The 23,829-nt window shown below is 33.0% G+C and overlaps 1 protein-coding gene across 1 annotated transcript; it reads right to left on the bottom strand.

The window, feature by feature from the left end:
• Window positions 1–7,006: 7,006 nt before the first annotated feature.
• LOC113711268 (putative germin-like protein 2-1) lies at window positions 7,007–22,664 on the bottom strand. Its single transcript, XM_072066970.1, has 5 exons — window positions 22,497–22,664; window positions 22,100–22,235; window positions 7,801–8,136; window positions 7,696–7,714; window positions 7,007–7,208 (listed from the first exon to the last, which is right to left on the bottom strand). The coding sequence occupies exons 1-5, from the start codon at window positions 22,662–22,664 to the stop codon at window positions 7,007–7,009; spliced, it is 861 nt and encodes a 286-aa protein (XP_071923071.1).
• Window positions 22,665–23,829: the final 1,165 nt, after the last annotated feature.

Raw genomic sequence — 23,829 nt, 5'->3', positions numbered from 1 at the left:
CTTAATTTTTCTTTTGGGTCTGTTTGCTGTGTGATGTTAGCCTGTGTGTATGTTTGCTGCAATTTAAAGCAGCGATATGTACGATAATACCAGACTGCAACATGGCCAGTCCATGCGTTATAGCCATAGGTTCTTTAGCATTTTTGAAGTTTCGGTTGCCTCAACAGCAATACGAGCTCACGTTCAATTGATTTGGATTATAGCACTTGTTCATTATGTGTAGGATCTCTCTCTCCCTGCTCTTATTTTGGGCTAGGAGTTTATAAGGGTGAATGTATGATTTTACTTGCAAAAGTTTTCTCACATCCAGAAAAAAATCAAAAATTTTGAAAGCAAGTTCAAGGCCTTTGAGTTTTCCAATTCCTCTCTCGTGGGTTATGCTTCAGAATCCTTCAACTCAAGTTGTGGGAGAGGGGAACTTTTTCTTTAGTTACTTTGGTCATACGCGTTTGTTTTCTTTCTTTCATTACTGGTGTTCACTTCTGTCTTGCACGTTCTTGTTTTCCTGGCCATTATATTGAGGGGTTGGGATTGTTAGTTTTATTGTTAGAATGCCATGTTATAGCTTGCTTCCTTTGTTGTTGCGCAAATGGCTCGAATGTTTGAGAGTCGCATAAACCTACAGAAGAATTGTAGCTTGAAGTTGCAGAAACCAGAATGCATGGCGCGACCTTTGCATGAAAAGATTTTCCAAAATTGCAAATCAGCCCCTTAAGTTTCATCTAATGCCACTTTAGCCCAAATAATTGAATAATTTAATCAATTATATCCCTTTAAACATATTATTTTCTCTTTAGCATGCCTTAACATGATTCTTGGACAGGTTTTTTCATGAATTTTAGGATGAAATAGGGATAGTTGTGAAGAAGTTATAGTCTTGATTTCCATTTGATTAATATTTTCGCTAATTTGGTCGTTTTGTCCTAATAAATAAGTTTCCATTCTTCTTTTGTGAGGTTGTAGCACTTGAATGTGATAGATTCCATTTTTTTTTTAAGCCATTGAATTTTAGTATTTCATTTTAAACTTTTAAAACTTTTTTACTTAGGATCTTGCTTGTCTCGATTTCTTACACATGGATGATTTATTTCGTATTTAATTCTCATGTTTGTGTTTCATGTGATTAATTGTTAATTAAAGTGATGCCTTGACCCTTTTTATTATTTTGGAGGGTAAATAAGTAAATTTGTGTCACTAGGGTCCCGACTCAAGGGAGGTACACTCTATCCCTTATTTTCACTTTATTTGACCCTATGTGCATTATATGACTTTATGTGCCTAATTGCATGCCTTTTGAATGTTTCTTATCCAATTTCTTTATTTGCTTTATTTGTTTAAATTTTGAATATTTATTTTATTTTCTTTTCAATTTCAATTATTTGAAAGGCATTTAAATGCCAAGTTGTAATAGTTAGATATTTATTTTAATTATTTTATTTCATTTCCCCCTTTAGATTGTAGTAGGCCCCCCTCAAATGTAATAGTTAGGGTTTATATTCGCTTTATTTCTCGTTTGTGTGGTTTGCATGCCTGTGTGCTATATGTTACCGCTTTCTTAGGGTCTTGCATCTAGATATTATGATTATGTGTTATGTGTTTATGTGATATTATGTGTTTATATGTTTTATTAGGTCTTACATGATTTATTTGATTGTAACAAATGCATGTCGTCACCACACTAGTCCAACGCTAGTTGTGGCCCTCCTTTTCCGAATCCACACTAGTCCAATGCTAGTTGTGGCTCTTTGTTCCGATTTTTCACTAGTCCAACACTAGTGAGAATCTGTAGACATGGGTTAGTCCAACGCTAGACCCTTAGGAGCCCTTTGAGCGTTAGATCATAATTGTATGATAAAAATCACTTCATCTCATGCATATTTTTCACTTTCTAGGGTCTTTTATCATTTTGTGTGATATTCCCCTTATACATATAGCCCTTATCCCTAATTTCCCTATATATATACCCCTATGTATGATACATAACATTAGAATTGCATTTCATTTTAGAATTAGGATTAGGGTAGTGCATTTGCTTGATTAGATTAGGGAATAACCCCTTGAGTATGGGATATGGACGAGTATGGCTTTTCTAGCATTAGCACGCTCGTATTCCCTCTATAAAAAGGGAAAATTGAGTCACGAACATTAGTCCCCCGTACCCGACATGATGCATCCCTTTGGGTCATGTATATTTCTATAATTATTTTATCTTTTTTCTTTTCTTGGAGTCTCATATTTTTGCATTATTCGTGACTTCTTCGAAGAGTCTTCATTGGGCGTCACAATTAATGTGATTGGTACCATTCAAGTTTCAAAGAGAAATTTCGAGCCCCCGACACCCTCCTAGATCTAGGGTTTGCATTCATGTAGATATCTCCAAAATGTGATAAATTTTTAGGTTAAAAATAAGAAAATTTTTGACTAAATCGCGCAACTAGCCTTGGCTAGGTTGAGAGGGTGCCTTGGACTTCGTCCTTGCCTTCCCTCTCATCAAATGTGACTCCCGAATACTTTATCTGATTTTTCGTAGACTTAAGAGTCGTTTAAAAGGATTTTTCTATTTTTTCCTTAAAAATTCATTTTTTAGGTGACTTGGTACACCTTAACTCCATACCAAGTGACGACTCCGATTTTTATTTCAAAAACCCTTTTTAAAACTATTATTTTGGGTCAAAACGTCGCATTTTCAAGTCCCATTTAGACCCGTACTCTTTATTCATTTTTCAAATCAAAATTCACTTTTTAAACCATTTATTTATTTTATAAAAAATGGGGCGTGACACAAAGAAATCTGGAAAATGAACTAGAACTAGCATGAGGTTGGGGCAAAAAACCTTCACATTTATTGGTAATATTGAGGATTTTCAGGTTAATGATGACATAGAAACTGATGATGAACTTTATATATTTAGTGACAATGCTGAAATGTATGCTGAGTTTGATGATGATTTGTTTAATTCATATGTGAATGAGGGTTTAGAAAAAATTCAGAAGATAGTGGTGATTTGTCTGGTTATGAGTCAACAAATGATGTTGAAGCTACAAACGATTCAGATAGTGATTTAGAGAATGACTTGATGGGTGCTTGCTTGAATGCTGCTGCATTTTCTATACTAGAGGGGGAAAAATTCAGGTTGTCAAAAGGAATGATGTTTCCTAATGTTGATAAATTTAGAAAAGTTATGTATGAGTATGTGATTCAATGGGGCTTTCCTCTTGTTAGAGACAAGAATGAGAAGAGTAGAGTGACAGCCCATTGTGGTAGTGAAGGTTGTGAAATGAGGATACATGCTTCCCCAATGCCTGACGGTGTGACATTTTGTGTCAAATCATGCAACCCTGATCAAACATGTGTCATGAGTGAAAAAATTACTGCTAGTGCAAAATGGATGGCAAGCAAGATAGTGAATCTGCTAAGAATTGGGCAAGTATGGAGTCAAACCTACTGACATGTTGTTGTTCCAAGCAAGCAAGATAGTAAGCAAGAATTGGGCAAGAATGGCCACTGCCTACAAAAATGGATGGCAAGCAAGATAGTGAATCTGCACGAATTGGACAAGTATGGAGTCAAACCTACTGACATGTAGTTGTTCCGAGCAAAATAAAAGGCAGTGGCCATTATTGAGGGAAATCATGTTGATTCCTACAAGTTGCTACCAAAGTACCGCATCATGCTCCTTAACACAAATCCCAGAAGCCTTGCTAAAATTAAGTTTGAAATGGGACTTGGATCTCAAATACCTTCTATTAAGAGGATTTTTGTAGGTCTTGATGCAATGAAGAAAGGATTCGTTGCTAGATGCCTTCCTTTCATTAGATTTGATGGGTGCCATTTAAAGGGACCATATAGGGGAGTATTGCTATTTGCAGTTGGTTTGGATGGAAACAATGACCTATTTCCTATTGCTTTTGCAGTTGCTGAGAGTGAGAACAAAGAAAGTTGGTTGTTCTTCTTTAGGTTGTTATCAGATATGTTTGATGGATTTCCAAAACATAGACCTTGGACTTTTATGACTGACAGACAAAAGGTTTCTAAAATCTAAGATCTTATTACTATTTTACTCTAAAATACAATACACTTATTACACCTATACTTGTACCATGGATAGTAAATAGGAAATGTTGCAAGCATATCTACAGCAACTTCAAAGGTCAGTTTCCTAGAATTATGTTAAGACAACTATTTTGGCAAGCAGCCAGGTCCTATAGTGAATGACTTTTTAAGAAGCCAATGGCTAGAATCAAAGAATTGAAACCTGCTACACATGAATGGCTTGAAAAGATTCCATACCATTTATGGGCAAGGCATGCTTTCCTAATTGATTTGAAGAATGACCATTTCACTAATAACAAAGCTGAGTTCTTCAATCATTGGGTAGGAGATCTTAGGGAGGGCAACTATCCTAAATTTACTTGATGGTCTTAGAGCTAAGTTGATGAGCAGGCTGCAAAAAAGATTTGAGAAAGCATGTACTTGGAAAAACTCTATAGTCGCTAATGTTATAAAAAAAGTTGAATGAGTTTAGTGTTCAAGGCAGGAAGTGTACTTTACTATATGCTAGTGGGTATGAGTTCCAAGTGAAAGAGGTTGAAGTTTCCTACAATGTCAACATCAAGGAAAGAACATGTGACTGCAAAGCTTGGCAACTGACTAGAATACCTTGCAAGCATCCTGTGGTTGTCCTTGTTAACAAAGGGATGATTTAGAAAAGTACTGTGATCCAAGCTTGTCCAAGAATCAATACATCCAGGCATATAATGAAGTCATTCATCCTGTACCTCATGTTAAGTTCTGGCTAGATTTTGATGCAAATCCTTCAAATGTCCTACCACCAATGCCTAGGAGGAGATCTGGTAGGCCAAAGAAGGCAAGAAAAAGAGAGCAAGGTGAATCACTAGTTGTGGGGAAAGATAAAAGATCATATACTTTAAGGTGTGGCCGCTACAAGCAATTTGGCCATAACAAAAGAACTTGCGAACGTGGTCAAAAGAGAGATAGAAAAGGAAATTGTAACCAAAGAAAGGTAAAGTATAGTAATTTACATGTTAAACATTCACTTTTGAATGTTTACTTGACTTCACAGATTTACTCACTTTATCATTACATTTTCCTTGAAGCTGAATCTGGATAAAAATGAAGTTGGTTTTGAAATGTCTGGACAACAATCTGAGGCAAAAATAGCTACTGCACGTGGCCTATTTTATGGAGGAACACATGTGTCAATTGTGGATAACATGCCTTTTGGTGGAACACAAGAATCTGTCCAAGCTTCTCAGGGTATATTACTTACTCTCTAAAGAATTATGTGAACAATAAATAGAATTTTCACTAATTTATTTAAAGGCTTTCATACTTCAGGGGTCAATAGAGAACATGAGTGGTACCAGTACTAGAGCGTTAGAAGAGATATTTGGAAGTTCACGTGCATCCATGCTAATGGGTAATGATCTTGCGAGAAAGGTGTTGAAGGCAAAAGCTACCAAAACCTCAGCATCGAATGTTGCTCCTAATTCACTAGCTACTGCAGAGGCTTTAGCTATGGCAGAAACAAGACCAACAGCAAATTCTAATGGAGAAGAGACATTTGCACATTCTAATACCAACCCTTCTACCTCATTTGTTGCACCAACTATTACTAGTACTTTATTTTGGTTGCAAACTTGGTTGACTTAATATGTTATGAGTCATATGTTACTAGTACTTTATTTTGGTTGCAAACTTGGTTGACTTAATGCTTTTAGCAAGCCTTTTGTGGTACTAGTAATAATTGGATAGCTGCTTGGGTTTTATGCAATGTTTCATAAGTCCTATCAACAGCTATTAATCTAGTATTGCTAATGATGTAATAAAAATATGCATTCTGGTGAAGAGCATTTGCTTGTTTTCTCGTAATGTTTACTTCCAAAAAAATACGCATTTTGAAGTAATTTTTGGAGAATTTGGAAGATTAGTTCTCAATGTTGATGCTTTGTTTGGTTGTTCTGGAGTAAGTTTCTTATGTTTGGCCTATTATTGTAATGACTAATCTCCAGGTATAGAGACATGCATTATAATACTAAAATTTTGCAAAATTTGATTGATTTAAACTTAAAAACAGATTCAGAGGGTAAATTAAGTGCTCAATCACTTGAAAAACACAATTGATCATATTCCGTAGCCATCTATGTCGAAGCACAATAGGAAGGGACCACATTTAGACAGCCCTTTTTTGGAGTGTTTTCATTATTTAATCTTTATTCGGATGAAAAAGGCTATTTTTGGAATAAAAGAACAAAAAATAATGGCACATGGGCCTTGAAGGACATGTTTGGACTTTCACTTTAATTTTTGGTTGGTACTAGTAGAATTCCTAACCGTTTTAGACGATAGGGTGGCTTTTGTTAAAACAGTAATAAATTTGAAGGAGGTATCTGTTATTTTTTGAGACCACAGAGATTGATTGGTAGTTTGGACTAACCACAGGGGAGGTAAATGTAATTAACCCTTAAAAAATTCATTGGTTCTCTCTTTTATTTCCACCTATTAATTATGGTTTTACTATGAAAGTAGAATTTTGTCTCTATATCTAAGTGTGCTTGAGCAATGATGAATTATGTTTTCGGGGACATGGGGGCATTTCTTGGTTTAGTATTGGTAGTGGTGGCAGCAGGCCGCATTAGGCAAGATTAGTGAGGAATGGATTTTGAGGTGAGTTGGAATCACTGGACTCCATTTACTTTAGTGAGTTAAAAACTTGTTTTGTTTAGCCTTGTTCTCTAGAAGAAGAGTATTTCAAGATATTTGTGAAAAAATACAAACTATTGGGCCTATATTGTTACATAAGTCTTAAAAGCAAGGGAAGTAGATGTAATTTTTGAAACTTGAGAGCAGCCCCCTGGAAACCTCAAGGGAGGTTTCTGAAATTGTCCCACTAATCTTTGCAATGCCCCATGCATACATAGTACAACAGCAATGCTAGTAGATTTAGAACAAATCCATGGATCCTTTCGAGTTGTCTCAAGAAAACTATGCCTCAAGTAAGTCAATGACTTTATTGTCAAGCAGCAACACCTTAGTGATAACATCCGGAGAAATGGGAGGATTTGATCCAAAGACTGCATTTGCAATAGTATTGACTCGTGGATTCTGGCTGCTGAAACCAACAAATGCAACAACATTCATCTTCCCAACATTAAATTGGAAGTGAATCAGACCTTCTTTTTTTTTTCTTTGACAAAACATAAGTCAATATTATTAATCATCTAACTAGAAATCATCCAGCACGATTTGCTTGACAAAGTAATCTACACTAACGGCAGAAAATATATTGAACATATCATAGATATATTTGATATGAAAAATCATAAGATTTAATAGGGTTACAGAATATAAAAAATTACACTGTGAATCACAAATCATCAAATCTGACCAATTGAATGAACTGCTTCATAGATATCTATGCATGTCTATTCCCTCAGATTTACTATCCAATCGGTTCAAGTTCAAAGCTAATGTTGAGATCTGACGAGAAGACTAAAAAATTTTGAATCTAACATATAGATTTGAAGAAATTCTTAAATCTGAGAAAATAAAATAATAAAAACTAAACAAAACTCTCATCAGGATAGTTTGGGAAAGAAGAAAACTCTCACCAAGATACCTTAAGAGAGACTTTGTTAAATAAAAGTAAGAACAAAGAAATATGAAGGGAGGACAAAGGAAAAGGAATGAAGACTTTAGTTTAAGGCCAAGATCTCCCTCCTATGGAGGAAGAAGCGTAGAGAGAAGGTTGAGGGTAGAGAGAGGAGATGACTGAGAACTTTCTCCTAGATTCAACGTTTTCGTAAAGAGTTGATTTTTCATGTTATTTGGAGGATTTGAAGTGACAAAACCAACATGAAGAGTGCCCTCTAACACGAATAGGACCTCGGTTGCACGAGGATGAGTATGGGGTGGGTTTAGGCCATAAGGAAAGAAATCGAGACGAGCTAGGGAAACTCCCAAAGTGTTGAGCCCAGCTAGATTGTTGGCATTCGCAGAAGTAACATTACAACCTTGTTGATTTGCTGCATTTCCAAGTTTGTTCAGTCCCTGAAAGAAGAAATCGTCGGCGTTCACAACCTTTGGGTGCTTACAAATCTTTCCATTCACAAATACTGTGTTAAAAAAAAAAAGAGAACTTATATGTCAAGGCAAACATGATAGGACACGAAAATTGTGCTTAGAAAAAGAAAAATATTTTGCTACTGATTGGGAGTGGATTTTAGCAATGTTACATGTACCAATTGTTGGTTAATTGTGCCTTTTCATGCTTTAATTGGACGAGGACTCGTCTAACTTGGATAGATGTGGTTTTTGTAGGAAAAAGTGAGGTCGAGGAGAAAAACGTGTTGATTTGATGCAACTTGGCTTGGAAATTGCACGTGGAACTTGAACCAAAAGTGGAGGCGAGACTTGAGACCAAACTTAGGTGTCATTTGGTTCGCATTTTGGAATCGGATTTGGATTCAGAATCATTCATCCTGGATTTGGAATGAAATCAATCATTCCAATACATTTGCTTGGTTCAGTGCCAGAAATGTATATCATTACTATAGTTTATGTTGTGTTCGTTGGCTCTTTGTAAATTGAATATAAGAAATTTTCACTAATTAAATATATTAGTATAAATGTATTAGTAAATTTAGTATAACTATTAATAATTTCTATTAGTAAACATGTATAATTATTAGTATAATTGATAATATTAATTATTTTACATAAATTAATATACATTATATAATACATATAACTAATAATATCATTATTATAAGTTTGTAACTAATTAAATTAAATATTATATATAATTATACAAATGTTATAATATAAATATATAATTATAATTATATAATATATATAAATATTAATTATACTAAAATTTTATATACATATAATGTATATTATATATTAAATATAATTATTATATATTTTTTTATTTAAAATAATAAATGTAATTATAATTATATAATTTATTAATATTATATACATGTATATATTATAATTATATGCACATATAATATACATTTATAAATATACATATGTATTATAAATATATTATTATATAATATTAATAAATTTACAATATATATTATATAATTATAATTATATTTAACTAAATAATTACAATAAATATTTATATAATATACTAATATTATAATAAAATATATAATTATAATATATAATATATATGTATATATTATAATATAAATATATAAATATACTCCCTCCGTCCCATTGATAGTGTCATACTTTCCTTTTTTATCTGTCCCAAAATAATTGTCACTTGCTAAAATTGGCAATGAAAACTTTCACACATTTCCGCTCCATACCCTTCAATGTGACAGCCTTTTCTTATCTTTTAGTGGGCCCAATGTAATACATTTCCGCTCACTTACCAAGTACCAACACTGCATTCAATAGTTCGTGACTCTCACGTTAAATGCATATAGCAAGCGTGCATGACACTTTCCTCTAACGTAGTGTGGAGACATTTAAATTTTTTGGGTCCCACATGTTTTATCACAACTTGTGCCTCTTTTATCATTCACCGACGTATGACTGTATTGGAAGTCAAGCAGGGCATTGCCGGAACTTAAACGCAAATCATTTACCAGTCTTCCACTGTTGATAATAATTCCAATTCCCGAAACGCGACACACTTTTTGGGACAGAGGGAGTATAAATATATAAATATTAATGATATTAATATTATATAATTATAAAGTATATTATATATTAAATATAATTTTTATTATATATTATTATATTTATAATAATAAAAATAAATATACTTATATAATATATTATTATTATTTACACGTATATATTATAATTATATGCACATATAATAGACATTTATAAATATATATATATATATATAAATAATATAAATATATTATTATATAATATTTATAATTATATAATATATATTATATAAATATAATTACATTTAATTAAATAATTAAATAATATATTTATATAATATATAATATATGTCTATATAATAATTATACATATATTATATAATTATACTAATAGTATAATAAAATATATAATTATAATATATATTATATACATAATTATATATATAATTATATCAACACTAGGAAATTATATATAGATATGTATATAATTATATATTAATTTTTTTAATGGGTGGCGGGACGGGTCCCATTTCTAAATGGGAATCAGATTTGGGTTTTGTTCAAAACCCTCCAAGTTATTAGGGAATTGAGGAATTCTAAATTTTTAGATATGATTCTAAAATCTCGATTTCGATAGTAATAATCGAAACAACAATGATGGGGTTTATACCAATTCTTCATTCCAAAACCCTCTTACCAAACGCCACCTTAGAGATTTTGTATGGAAAAAGGCAATGGAAACAACTACGCACCATGTTCAGCCCCACACATGGCACCAGACTTGTGGCTAGTCTTGGCGCCAGACTTCCTCGAGAAACTACACAAGATTCATATTCTTCAACTTTAAGAAACTTATTCCTTTTGAGATTCAACAGAAACTTTAGAAAACTATAAATAGGAGTACTTAAGATGTTTTTAGGTGAGAAAATACTAGTTCAAATATTAGTTCTAGGATTTTATTTTTGAGATTCAAGAATCAAAGTGGGAGATTAACGTACATGAGAGTTTCATAAGTTGGGAAGTTCTACATGCTCCTTATTCTAAGTTTTGTATTTTTCAATATTGAATTCTTGTTTACTCTTTCTATTGTTATGAACTAATCTATATCTAGGGTTAGGATTTTGTGAAGGAGTTTTGATTATTTATCCAACTTAAATTATATACCTTTACCTTGGTTTATCTATTTTGATTTAATTACATGTTTGTGTCCAGCCATCATAGATATGCTCTTAGAATTTATATTGAATTGAAAAGGGATATATAACCATGCACTAGATAAATAGATATATTTAATCTAATCATGAGAATAGGTTAAGGTTTGTATGATATAATTAAATTATCTAAGATTTTAAAGGGTTTAATTAAATATATATATGATTTTGAAAAATACATGAGATTGAATTAGGCACAATTTATACATATCGAGAGATAATTTAAAATACTTTTGGGTGATATGCTCTTGGTGTCGTGCCCTATTTTTGAAAAAAAATAAAAGAGAAAGGGATGTTTAAAAATGAATTTTGGATTTTATTTTAAAAAATAAAGAAATAGGGCCTAAAATGGGACATATAAAGTGCGCCGGTTTGATCCCAAAATTTTAGTCTAAAAAGGGTTTTTAAGGAAAATAGGAGTCGCTACTTGGTATTAAGTTTAGGTGTACCAAGTCATCCATAATGTTTGAAAATGAAAAGAAATAAAAAAAACCCTTTTAAAACTCCAAATCTTTGAAAATAAGATAAAAGAGTTCGGGAATCACATTTGAAAAAAAGGAAGGCAAAGATTTGATGTAAGACACCCTTTCAACCTAACCAAGGTTAGTTGCGAGATTTAGTCAAAATTTTTCCTAATTTAACTTATAAACTTATCACATTTATGTGTTTCTATATGGATGCAAACATAGATTTAGGGGGTATCGAGAGGGATGGAATGTCTTTTCAAAGTTTAATTGGTATAAATCACACTAATTGAGATGTCCAAGAATGATTCTTTGAAGAGGTCACAAAAAATGCGAAATATGAGACTAAAAAAAAGAAATTATAATATATAGATAAATATACATGACCTTGAAGAGGGGAATGCAACATAATGGGTACACGATGCTAAAATTCGTGACTCAATTTTACTTTTTAGAGAGGCGATAAAAGCGTGCTAAAACTAAGAAATCATATTCGTTCATTTCCCATATTTGAAGGGTGACTCTCCTATTCTAGTCAAGGAAATAGACTAATCTATTTCTAATTTCCTAAAATAAAATACAATTCTAAATGATATGGTCCAAACATATAGAGGGTAAGGGAATAATAGTAGGAAAAATATCATGCAAATGAAAATAATCTAGAAATAGGAAAAATGCATAAAATGCAATAAATGTTACACAAGATATGAACCTAACGCAAAAATGGTCTAAAGGGTCTAGTATTGGACTAGTTCATTTTTATAAGTTCCCACTAGCGTTGGACCAGTGAGAAATCGGGAGAAAGGCTACAACTAGCATTGGACTAGTTTGGTGACATCATGCATTTATTATAAATAAATAAAACATGTAAAGCATAATTAAAGCAAATAAACACATAAAACATACATAGCACACAACACATAGGCATGATATTTAGATGCAAAATCCTAAAGAAAGTGAATAAACACATAAGTACACAAGCACACAAACATGCAAGCAAATGCAAACTATCTATTACATTGGGGGCAAAATTACAATCTAAAAGGGAAATTTTTGGAAATAATAAACCTATCCATTACATTTTTGGCAAAAATAAATTCTATCTATTACATGACTTAACTAAATACATTTCTTGGGCACCTATCTATTACAATTTGGCATTTAAGTGCATCCCAAATAATCATAAAAAATTAAATAAAATAAACTAGAACTTTAAATGAATAAATAAAAAAAGCACTTAAAACATACAATCACACATAAAATCACATAGGAGCACATAAAAGAATTTAAATTAATAATAAAAGGTACCTCTCTTGAAATAGTGGTTAAATGATGTAGAACTTGGCCTATTTATACTCCAAAATCAACAAAATGGTCAAGGCACCAATTTAATTAATAATTTAAAAGAAAATGCAAACTTATAGCGAATTCACTTTATTATTATAAAGAAATATAAAATCCCTAAAATTTACTAATTAAATGCATTTAAATGAAGCATGATTAACAATGAAATAAGTTAAACAATCATACTTAAGAGATCAAAACCATCAGGGACCCAATTGTAAAAAATTGAAAAGTTTTTATTGAAAAAATAGGGGTCAAAAATTAAATAAAAGATAAAATTTAGAGACCAAAATGTAATTAAATTAAGGACCTAATTGAAAGAAATCAAATTTTTTTGGGCCATGATGAGGTTATTTAAAAGATCAGGGGTTTAATTGCAAATTTGATTTTCTGATTTCTCAAATGCGGAAGGCCTTTGGGCCATCTTGTTTCTTTTTCTAGGCCGAAACTTCATTGGCCCAAAGAAAAACTCGAAGAAAAGGATGGGCTAGTCCTTTTATTTTACTAAAACAGGGCCATCTAAAAATGTTGGGATTTAGTTTAAAGTCCATGTCATAACTGAAAGAAAATAAAAGCAAATCCATTTACCAAAACCCAACAAATAACCTTAGCCCAATTCTTAAATTATTTTCCTAAATCCCCAAAAGAAAAAAAGAGAACATATTTAACTAGGTAATTTATATCCAACAAAATTATTTAATCTTTAATTATATCCTCAATTCAAAAATAAATCACTCAAAGCATACATAAAATATACAAAAGAAGATCAAGGCTTGAAAAGGGAAGACTTGATTCATTTTCACAAACTTTTGGGCCTTAGTGTAATTATACAAAAGTCAGGGGGCAAAATTGCAATTTCTGAATTCTTCCATGCAAGCTCCTCGAAGCTTTCTCAATTCTAGAAGCTTATCAAGCCCAAAATCATACCAAAATAATTTCCAAATTTTGGACCTAAATACATAAGGTTATGCAACCTCAAACATTAACACAAGATCTCATCTCCGAAACATAGGATTCAACGGAAGATTAAACAAATGGACTGCAACAAGAAAGAGAAAATAGCAGAGAAAAGAAACCAAACGATGTGCAGCAACTTTTCAACCAATTTGGTACGGATCTAAGCATGTACGAAAGAAAAGGAATGAACTAGGATACCTCTAATACTTTGTGGAGTCGAATAAGCACAGTAAACCTCAAGGAGAATGGATCCAAGAGTTGAAACAATGGAAAGCAACTTTTGTTGAAGAATGTTCAAGAATTGTGACTGCAGCAAGTTCAAGCCTCAATTCGAAGGGGTTGCAACATTTTTTTTGAAATTTTTCTAAATGAAACTTCTTCTACTAAGATCCTACATTACCCAGAAATTAAGATCTCCCCCAAAGGAGCTGTATCAAAAGAGAAAATCAAGCTCTAAGACCACGGGTCGGCCAACCTTTTTTTTCGAAAAATTTCTGCAAAACCCTTTTTTTTTCCTTTCTCTTTTCTCCCACCACAGATTTTGGTGCAGCTGACTTTTCTTACCTCCTTCTTGCCCTAAAGCCGCGTCTTTACTATTTAATTGAAATGAGAACAACAAAACCCTCACCTCCATAGTGAGGATGAGAGATGATTTTTTGTTGGCTATTTTGAGCCATTTGATGGCTTTTCTTCCAAAATTTTTTTGATAAATCTTGCAGGGTGAGATGGCCTTTTGTACTAGCCAGACTTGGGGAAAAAGCAAAGGAAAAAAAAATGCAAATTTGATGCCTCCAAATTCTAGCTCTCATTTGTACCTGTTTCTAGTACGAATGAAGAAGGTGATGTACGCGTGCTATGGGGCAGATTTTTTTTTTTTTGAAAAATGACATTTTTCATTTTGTTTTATTTTCTGCTTTTTCCCTACAAATCCGAAACAAATAATCAAATAAAGTAAAAATGATTTTCTTAGAAAAAAAAAGAAATAGCAATAAAATTAAAAATAAAATAAAAATAGAATAAAGTAGATACAAAAATTTTGGTATTTACAACTTGCCCCTCTTTGTCTGAATTTCGAAGAATCTCAAGATAAAAATGTAGACACCAAATTATTTATTTGTTTGCTTCAATTGCAATTGAATCAAAACAAATAAAGTGAATTTTAAACAACATTGAAATTAGTAAGCATTTAAATCGATTGGCGGGATCTAACTTAGTCTCAAATAACTAGCGAAAAATTATTTTTGAAACTAGATTAATCGGTGGGATACAACCCATCCTTAGACAATTAGTAAAATCTAACGGATTGGAGAATTCAAGCCCATCAAATGATAGGTTGTTGGGATAAAATCTGAACCCAACAAAATAAACAATTGGTGGGATAAAACTTAAAACCAACAAATAACCGGTTGATGGGATAAAACCCAAACCCAAAAAAATAAACGGTTGGCAGGATAAAATCCAAATCCAACAAAACAAATGGTTGGCGAGATAAAATTCAATCCCAACAAAATAAACGGTTGGTGGGATAAAATCCAAATGCAACAAAATAAATAGTTTGTGGAATAAAATTCAAATCCAACAAAATAAATGGTTGGTAGAATGAAACTCAAACCTAACAAATAAACAGTTTATGAGATAAAATCCAACTCCAATAAATAAATGATTTGTGGGATAAAATTCAAATTCAACCATATAAACTATTGGTGGGATAAAATCCAAATTCAACAAAATAAACGGTTGGTGAGATAAAATTCAAACCCCACAAATAAACGGTTGGTGGGATAAAATCCAAATCCAACAAAATAAATAGTTAGTGGGATAAAACCCAAATTCAACAAAATAAGCAGTTGGTGGAATAAAATTCAAATCAAAACTCAATAAATAAACGATTTGTAGGATAAAATCCAAATCCAACAAATAAACAATTGGTTGGATAAAATTCAAATCCAACAAAATCAAACCCAACAAATAAACGGTTTGTAGGATAAAATTTAAATCCAATAAATAAATGGTTAGTTGGATAAAATCCAAACCTAACATTCAAATTCAACAAAATAAACGGTTGATAGGATAAAATTCAATCCCAACAAAATAAATGGTTGGTGAGATAAAACTTAAATCTAACAAATAAATGATTGGTGGGATAAAATTCAAAATCAACAAAATAAATGATTGGTAGGATAAAATTTAAACCCAATAAATAAATAATTGGTGGGATAAAATCCAAACCCAACAAAATAAACGGTTGGTGGGATAAAATTCAAATCCAATAAATAGATTCTTAGTAGAATAAAACCCAAATCTAACAAAATAAGCGGTTGGTGGGATAAAATCTAAACCCAAAAACTAAATAATTTGTGGGATAAAAGTCAAATCCAACAAAATTAACAGTTTGTGGGATAATACCCAATCCCGACAAAATAAACGGTTGGTGAGATAAAATCCAAATCCAACAAAAAAATGATTGATAGGATAAAATTCAAACCCAACAAATAAATTGTTAGTGAAATAAAATTCAAATTCAACAAAATAAACGATTGGTGGGATAAAATTCAAATCCAATAAATAAATAGTTGGTGAAATAAAATTTAAACCTAACAAAATAAATAATTGATAGGATAAAATTCAAACCCAACAAAATAAACAGTTGGTGGGATAAAATCCAAATCCAATAAAATAAATGGTTGGTAGAATAAAATTCAAACCTAACAAATAAACGATTGGTGGGTTAGTGGGATAAAATTCAAATCCAACAAAATAAATGGTTAGTGGGATAAAATTCAAATCCAACAAAATAAATGGAGAAATGAAAATGCATTCCAATTAAAAAGAAAAGGTGTGAAGCGATTTTCGCTATTTTTCTAAGCAACTATTGAACTCACTTGCAGAATCAGGTATCACATTTATGAAAATTTTACCCCAGTATAGATCAAACTCAACTAAATAAGTGTTGTTCTTTCTTTCCCTCTAAGAAGGCATGCGTAATCCAATCTTGCAAAAGAAAACAAAAGTAATTGCGGTGAAATATAACGCCACCACCATGTAATTTCTCGAGTTTTGAGAACCATATAAACATGAGCTTTTTAAATGTCAAAAAAAATGTTCGATTTGAAAATATTGTGCAATCTGTTCCTGATCTGTTAGTGTCTGTACTTAACCAATCATGCCTATATCATGAGACATATATGTCTATACACCTATTACGATAAATTACAGGGATTGTCTTTTAGCAAAATTCACTAAAAAGTATAAAAGGTTTTAAACAAGATTATTTGATGCAACGACACAAAAATAGAAAAAAGAAATAATTTTTAACGTTTTTTATTAAGTCTATGAAAAACGACTTAGAGATTCAGATATAAATTTGAGCGGCCAATCTATGATGAGAGAAATACCACATTTGACTTTTTCTGATATCACTTTTCTAAAATTCAATGTTGGCAAAAGAGCCTTAATATGAAGAGAAACCCAAATGAATATAGTCATCAGTTATTCAACAATCGACCCTCTGTTCCATTCACTGCTCTCTTTGTGCTTCAAAACCTTACCTTAGTGCCCTTTCAGGTTTTCATTAAGGTCGTCCCTGCCCATTTATTTATTTTCTTTCTTTTCTTTCTTTTTCCATCATTTGCTTTTTCATTTATTTTATTTTTTATTATTTTCTTTCTTTTCTTCTTTTGCTTTCTCTTTTTTTTTTTAAAAAAACGTGCTTTCAGATTTTCACCTAATGAACAACCTTTAATGATAGCCTTTGTCAGTTCAAAAATATGTTTCAAAATTGATGGTATTAGTGAGACAATCCTTCCCCTACAAAAATTATTGAAGATATATTTATATCATCTGTCATTTGATTATGCAATTTTCTATTAGGAATATTGTAAGAAGTAGAAGTTGAAAACTTTTTAACTTTTGTAATGAGGTCAAGTGGGATGTTAAGAAGTGTTAAGACTCGAAAGCCGATCTTTTAAGGGGTTTTAAAAATTTTAGGACCCTATCCTACAAAATTTGCTCCAGTATAGGGTTATTAAAATTAAAAATTGCTCCAGCTTGAATTTTCAATGGATTTTTTCCTCTCTTTCCTTTGTTTTTGTGTACTCTTTTGTTTTTGACCAAACAAAAAATAAAATTTGCCCCAGTGTGGAGTTTGCGATCCTTAAGGGACTATCAAATGAAAGAATAGATCATTCTGGAGGCTCAAAGGAGAAAACCAAGGGTAAAATATTTAGAGGGAAAAGAAGAAGGCCCGCCTTTTAGTCCACCCTATGTAGTATTTCAAAAAGAAAACTTACATAATCAGATGAAGAACTTTTTACACATATTTGAATTGATTAGCTGAGAAAAAACTTGTCCGTCTATTTTCGTAAGAATGAGCGCTCCTCCGGGTAATACCTTCTTAACAAGGAAATGTTCTTGTCAATTTGGGACAAATTTTTCTTTGCCCTCAACTTGAATAGGAAGAATTTGCTTCAAGACCCTATCTCTTTTTTTGAATAGGCGAGATTTGACTTTCTTGTAGTAAGCATGAGCAATTCACCTTTGATACCATTGTCCATGACAAATAGCATTTAACCGCTTTTCATCAATTAGAGATAGTTGCTCATGTCTCTGTTTAATTTATTCAACTTCCTCCAACTGAGTTTCCATTAAAATGAGTAAGGATGGGATCTCAACCTCTGCGGGTTATACTGTTTTCATTTCATACATGAGACAGTAAGACATTGCCCCAATAGAATTTCTAATTGCAGTCCGATAAGCCATTAATGCATAAGGTAACTTTTCATGCCAATCTCACTGTTTTTCTATCATCTTGAGAATAATCTTCTTCAAATTTTTGTTTACGACCTCCACAGCTCCATTCATCTGAAACTTGTAGATAGCTGAATTTCAATGTTTGATTTTAAATTGTTCACAAAATCTATCTATCATGTTATTATTGAGATTTCTTGTATTGTCAGTGATTAGCGTATCCGACTCCTACTTTTTTGGTTACATGCTTGTAAGATATTGTTTCGACTCATTTGGTAAAACAATCAATCACCACCAGGATGAATCGATGCCCATTCGAGACAGGAGAATCAATAGCTCCAATTACGTCAATTCCTCATATTGAGCATGGCTAAAGGCAGTCATACTATATAGTTCTGTAGGAGGGGCACATATAACATCGGCATGCATTTGATATTTTGTGCATTTTTTAACAAAATCTACACAGTCATGCTCCATAGTAAGTCAGAAATATCCTGTCTTCATGACCTTTTTAGCCAATAAATATCCATTTATGTGTGGCCCGCATATACTGCTGTGCACCTCTTTCATCATATAATCAGTTTTCTTTCTATCAACGCACCTCAAAAGACCCAAATCCGATGTCTTCTTATATAATACCTCCCTACTTAAGAAAAAATTTGATGACATTCTGCGCAAGAAACTTTTGACAACTGAGTCAGCACCCGGAGGGTAAGATCCTGTCTTTATAAATTCTTTGATATTGCTATACCAAGGATGATCATCAGAAAATTTTTTTACAACCAAACAATATGCCGATTTTTTTTTCTAAAATTGAATGTATAGGTTCAATTACTAACTCATCCGGATGTCGAATCATGGAAGGTAAGATGAATAAAATATCAACGAAAACATTGCGAGTGCGAGAAATATGCCTGAACGTTAAATTTCTGAACTTGTTAGCCAAACTGAGTAGACTATAATGATCGACATGATCTTTGATTCTTGACTTACCCACTGCTTATGTGTTTGATGCACAAGTAAATCGGAATCACTGAATACTATCAAGTCTTTTATCTCCATTTCTAATGCCATTTTCAATCCAAAAATGCAAGCTTTGTACTCAACCATGTTGTTGGTGCAATAAAATTGTAACTTAGCGCAGCAGGATCGTACTTTGCCTCGGATGATACTAGAACGGCTTCGATTCCAACCTCAAAAGAGTTTGAAGTACCATCAAAGAACAGTCTCTATCCAGAATATTGTTCATTCATGTTTTTTGGTGCGTCAACAAAAAAAATCTCCTCATCAAGAAAATAGGTATGTAATGGCTGATAATCATCTTTCCTCGGATTCTCGATCAAATGATCCACTATGGCTTACCCCTTAATTGCTTTTTGTGTAGTGAAAATGATATCGAATTCAGAAATGATCATCTGCCACTTTGTCATATGTCCTGTCGGCATCGACTTTCCCAACAAATATTTCAAAGAGTCGAAACCAAAAATGAGATAAGTAGTATCTCAACTTCTGAGCTGCCTAAACTAAAGCACAACTCCTCTTAAGAAAGGAATAATTGGCCTCATATACGGTGAACTTCTTACTAAGATAATAGATGGTTTGTTCTTTCTTTCTCGAATCATCATGTTGTCCCAAAACACATCCTACAACCTCATCTAGCACGGACATATACATATTCAGAGGTCAACCCGACTTGGGTGGCACTAAGCCCGAAGGGTGTAATAAGTAATCTTTAATTTTACCAAAAACCTGCTGATATTCTTCATTCCAGTTCATCAGTGCATTCTATTTTAATAATTTGAATAAAAACTCACATGTAGATGTCAATTGAGTAATAAACCTACCAATAAAATTAATGTTTTCTAAGAAACTTTTAACATTTTTCTGAATTTTTGGTATGGGCATCTCTCGAATTGTTTTGATCTTTGTAGGATCAATCTCTATTCTCTTTTTACTGATAATAAACCCTAACAACTTACCAGCGAGAGCTCCAAAAGCGCATTTTACAGGGTTCAACATTAAATTATACTTTCTTCACGTTTCAAATAATTTTTTTAAATCTACCAAATGATCTTCAGATTTCTTGAATTTAATGATAATATCATCCATATAAACCTTCATATCCTTGTGAATCATATCATGGAATAAGGTGGTCATGATCCGTCGATAGATTGTTCCGGCATTCTTCAACCTGGAAGGCATTACCAGATAGCAGAACATTCCCCACGAAGTGATGAAAGCGATTTCCTCTCTATCCTTTTCTGCTATCAAAATATGATGATACCTGGCAAAACAGTCACCAAAAGATTTGATTTTGTGTCTAGCAGTGTTGTCCAGAAGAATGTGAGTTTGGTAGCGAAAAATCGTCCCTCGGACCAGCTTTGTTGAAATCTCTATAATCGACACACACTTACACTTCTCCACTCATCTTCGAAACAGGTATGGAATTTGAAAATCAAATGGGATTATGAGACACGATGATAATTTTGGCATTGAACTACTTCTCGATCTACTCCTTGATTTCGAGACTTATATCTGGATTAAATTTGCATAATTTTTACTTTACTGGTAGAAAATTTGGATCAGTGGACAGTCTGTGAACCATTATATCTGTAGAAATTTAGGACATATCATCATACGACCATGCAAATATATCTTAGAACATGGTTAAGAATTCAATTATTTCTTTTCTTTGCTCCTTATTTAAGTGCACACTGATTTTGATTTCTTTAGCCTTCGTCTTAGTGCCAATGTTAATGATTTTTTGTCTCTTCTAAGTTCGATTTGAATTTCTCTTCATATTGTTGAGAATCTTTGAAATTGACTCAAGTTGCTCCTCGCTATCACTCTCATTTTGAATTTCGGACTCCATAATTTCAATTTCGTGAGAGATATCGAGTTTGCAATCATTGAATTTTAGAATGGTGATATCCGAAGGGTCGAACGGTTTTGTTTTCGACCATCAAAATTCCTTTCGAAAGAGAAGATAGTCAATTGTCCAATTTTACATAGCTCCTTCAGGGATATTTGGGAACTCCATATCTTCTAATGGTTCATCCTCGCAAATGGCTCCAACGAATAGTTGAGACAGACTTACCTCAACCTCTTGAAACAGGTTCTTCTCATCTAATTTAGAGAGAATTATCCTTGATGGACGAGGAAATGTATAGTGCAATGGCAGGATACTCATGACAATCTGTTTTCCTTCCTTTTTCACTTTTTTGTGTGGTTGCATCTCCCTTTTGTCCTTAGCGATTGGCTGAAATCCCAATCCAAATGTGTCTTTCTTTTTCAAAAGCTATATTGGCTCCAAGATACCTTGCAAATTTCGTCCAAGAGCTTTACCTATTTCATACCCTCCTTGGATTATCTCCTTGGCTATCATGATGTTAGTTTCAGGTGCATTTGTCTTTTCTTTGTACAACCATTCGACTAATACGATATTGGTCACATGGTGAGGAGAATTGAGACCTTTTTACTACTTCTCTACTCAAACTAGAGTTGATAATAATGGCGCAATCATCTTCGGTGAATACGTTAATTAACTAATTATTTACAATAATTTTAGCATCTGATGCAAAGAAAATGGCACAGAATTAGAGAGGTGGATCTAGGGTTGCCCAAGTAGGACATTGTAGACACTTGGAAAATCCATGAGTTAGCAGGTAATTTGAAATTGAGCAGGTCCTATCTCTAACACCAGGTGCACTTCACCCATCGACTCTCTCTTTGCACCATCAAATCCTCTTACTACAGTTGCTGATGGGCAAAGTCTAGCATCATGAAGTCCAAACTTTGTAAGAGTATTCCACGAGTAGATGTTCAAAGCAGATCTATTATCTATCAAACTCTGGGCAATAAATTTTCATTGCACCATACTGAGATATATAACGGCTTATTGTGTTCGATCTCCTCCGGAGTCAAATCCTTATAAAAAAAAATGTTATATGATTGGAGGTCAAAACATTCTCTACAATGTGAGTGAACTTATCAATTGAAATATTCTTTGGTCACTCAAAACTCTAACCAGTGCTTTCCTATGTAACTCAAAAGTTAAAAGCAAGTCCAGAATATAGACTTAGACAGGCATTTTGTCCAACTGTTCCATAACCTTGTACTCACTCATCTTTAATAACTTGAGAAAATTCAGTGCCTCCTTTTCAGTCACAGATGACTTCAACGATAGAGCATTCTCCCTCGCATTTGGTTGGACAAAAACTTCAGAATCACCCACAATCTTTCCAAATTTGGTAACGGTAGTTACCTCCTCCTTTGGCATCTCTATATTCCCAACCACTAGGGCAAGTTCACTATAATCCCATGATACTTCTTGTAAGTTGTGAACGAGCGACTACTCGAAAAATTGAAGTACCACAGGTACTGACTATTCACATTCAAAGGGTGACAAGTCCAAGATGAAAGGATCCCTGCTAATTTCAGAGAGTCCTTTTTCCAGTATAAATGGCTTCTCAATTATCCCAACTATCTCAGTCTCATTCACAATACATTGGGCAGGCTCTTCAAACTCCTTATCGGTGGTGATAGCCCCCACAATGTTCTTATGTTCCGAAAGAGGATTCTTACGAACATTCGACCCTTGCTCACCTCTCCTTCTTAAAACTATATCTCCAACATCAATCAAGTTTTGAATTTTGTGTTTCAATGCTCAGCAATTGGCAGTAGAGTGACCAGAACTCCCAGAATAATAGGCGCAAATGGTTTGGGGATCATAATCAATGAGAACACCTCTAGGATAGGTTTTAGGAGGCACAATGCCAATCTTGCCAGCAGCCTTGAATTGCTCATATAATTGGTCGATAGGTCGGTCCAAATTGATAAAGATTCGATATTGATTTTGATTTTGGGTTTCATTGGTTTGGTTATGGTTATATGTTTGGTTACTTGGTAGAATAGGTCTTGGATTATAAAGGGCTCGGGGTCGAACTTGTAAGTTTGGTTGAGAAGTCTGAAAAGGTGATGTGGGTGTACTTGTGTGAGAACACCTCTAGGATAGGTTTTAGGAGGCACAATGCCAATCTTGCCAGCAGCCTTGAATTGCTCATATAATTGGTCGATAGGTCGGTCCAAATTGATAAAGATTCGATATTGATTTTGATTTTGGGTTTCATTGGTTTGGTTATGGTTATATGTTTGGTTACTTGGTAGAATAGGTCTTGGATTATAAAGGGCTCGGGGTCGAACTTGTAAGTTTGGTTGAGAAGTCTGAAAAGGTGATGTGGGTGTACTTGTGTAGTTTGGTCGGGGACGAGAGGGGTTGATAGTGGTGTGGTAAACAAGTCGGGGATTTGACTAGTAAAGAGGTGAGTATGTAGAGTGATTTTGAAATCTTGGTCTAAAAGACGGGCTTTGATCCCACACAAAAGTAGTTTCTCCTTCCTTTTTCTTGAACTGAGGTTTCTTTCCAAGATTATTTTGATTCTGCA

This window comes from Coffea arabica, chromosome 10e (assembly GCF_036785885.1).
Source record: "Coffea arabica cultivar ET-39 chromosome 10e, Coffea Arabica ET-39 HiFi, whole genome shotgun sequence".
Taxonomy (NCBI): domain Eukaryota; kingdom Viridiplantae; phylum Streptophyta; class Magnoliopsida; order Gentianales; family Rubiaceae; genus Coffea; species Coffea arabica.
This window is presented reverse-complemented; position numbering and strand designations above follow the sequence as displayed.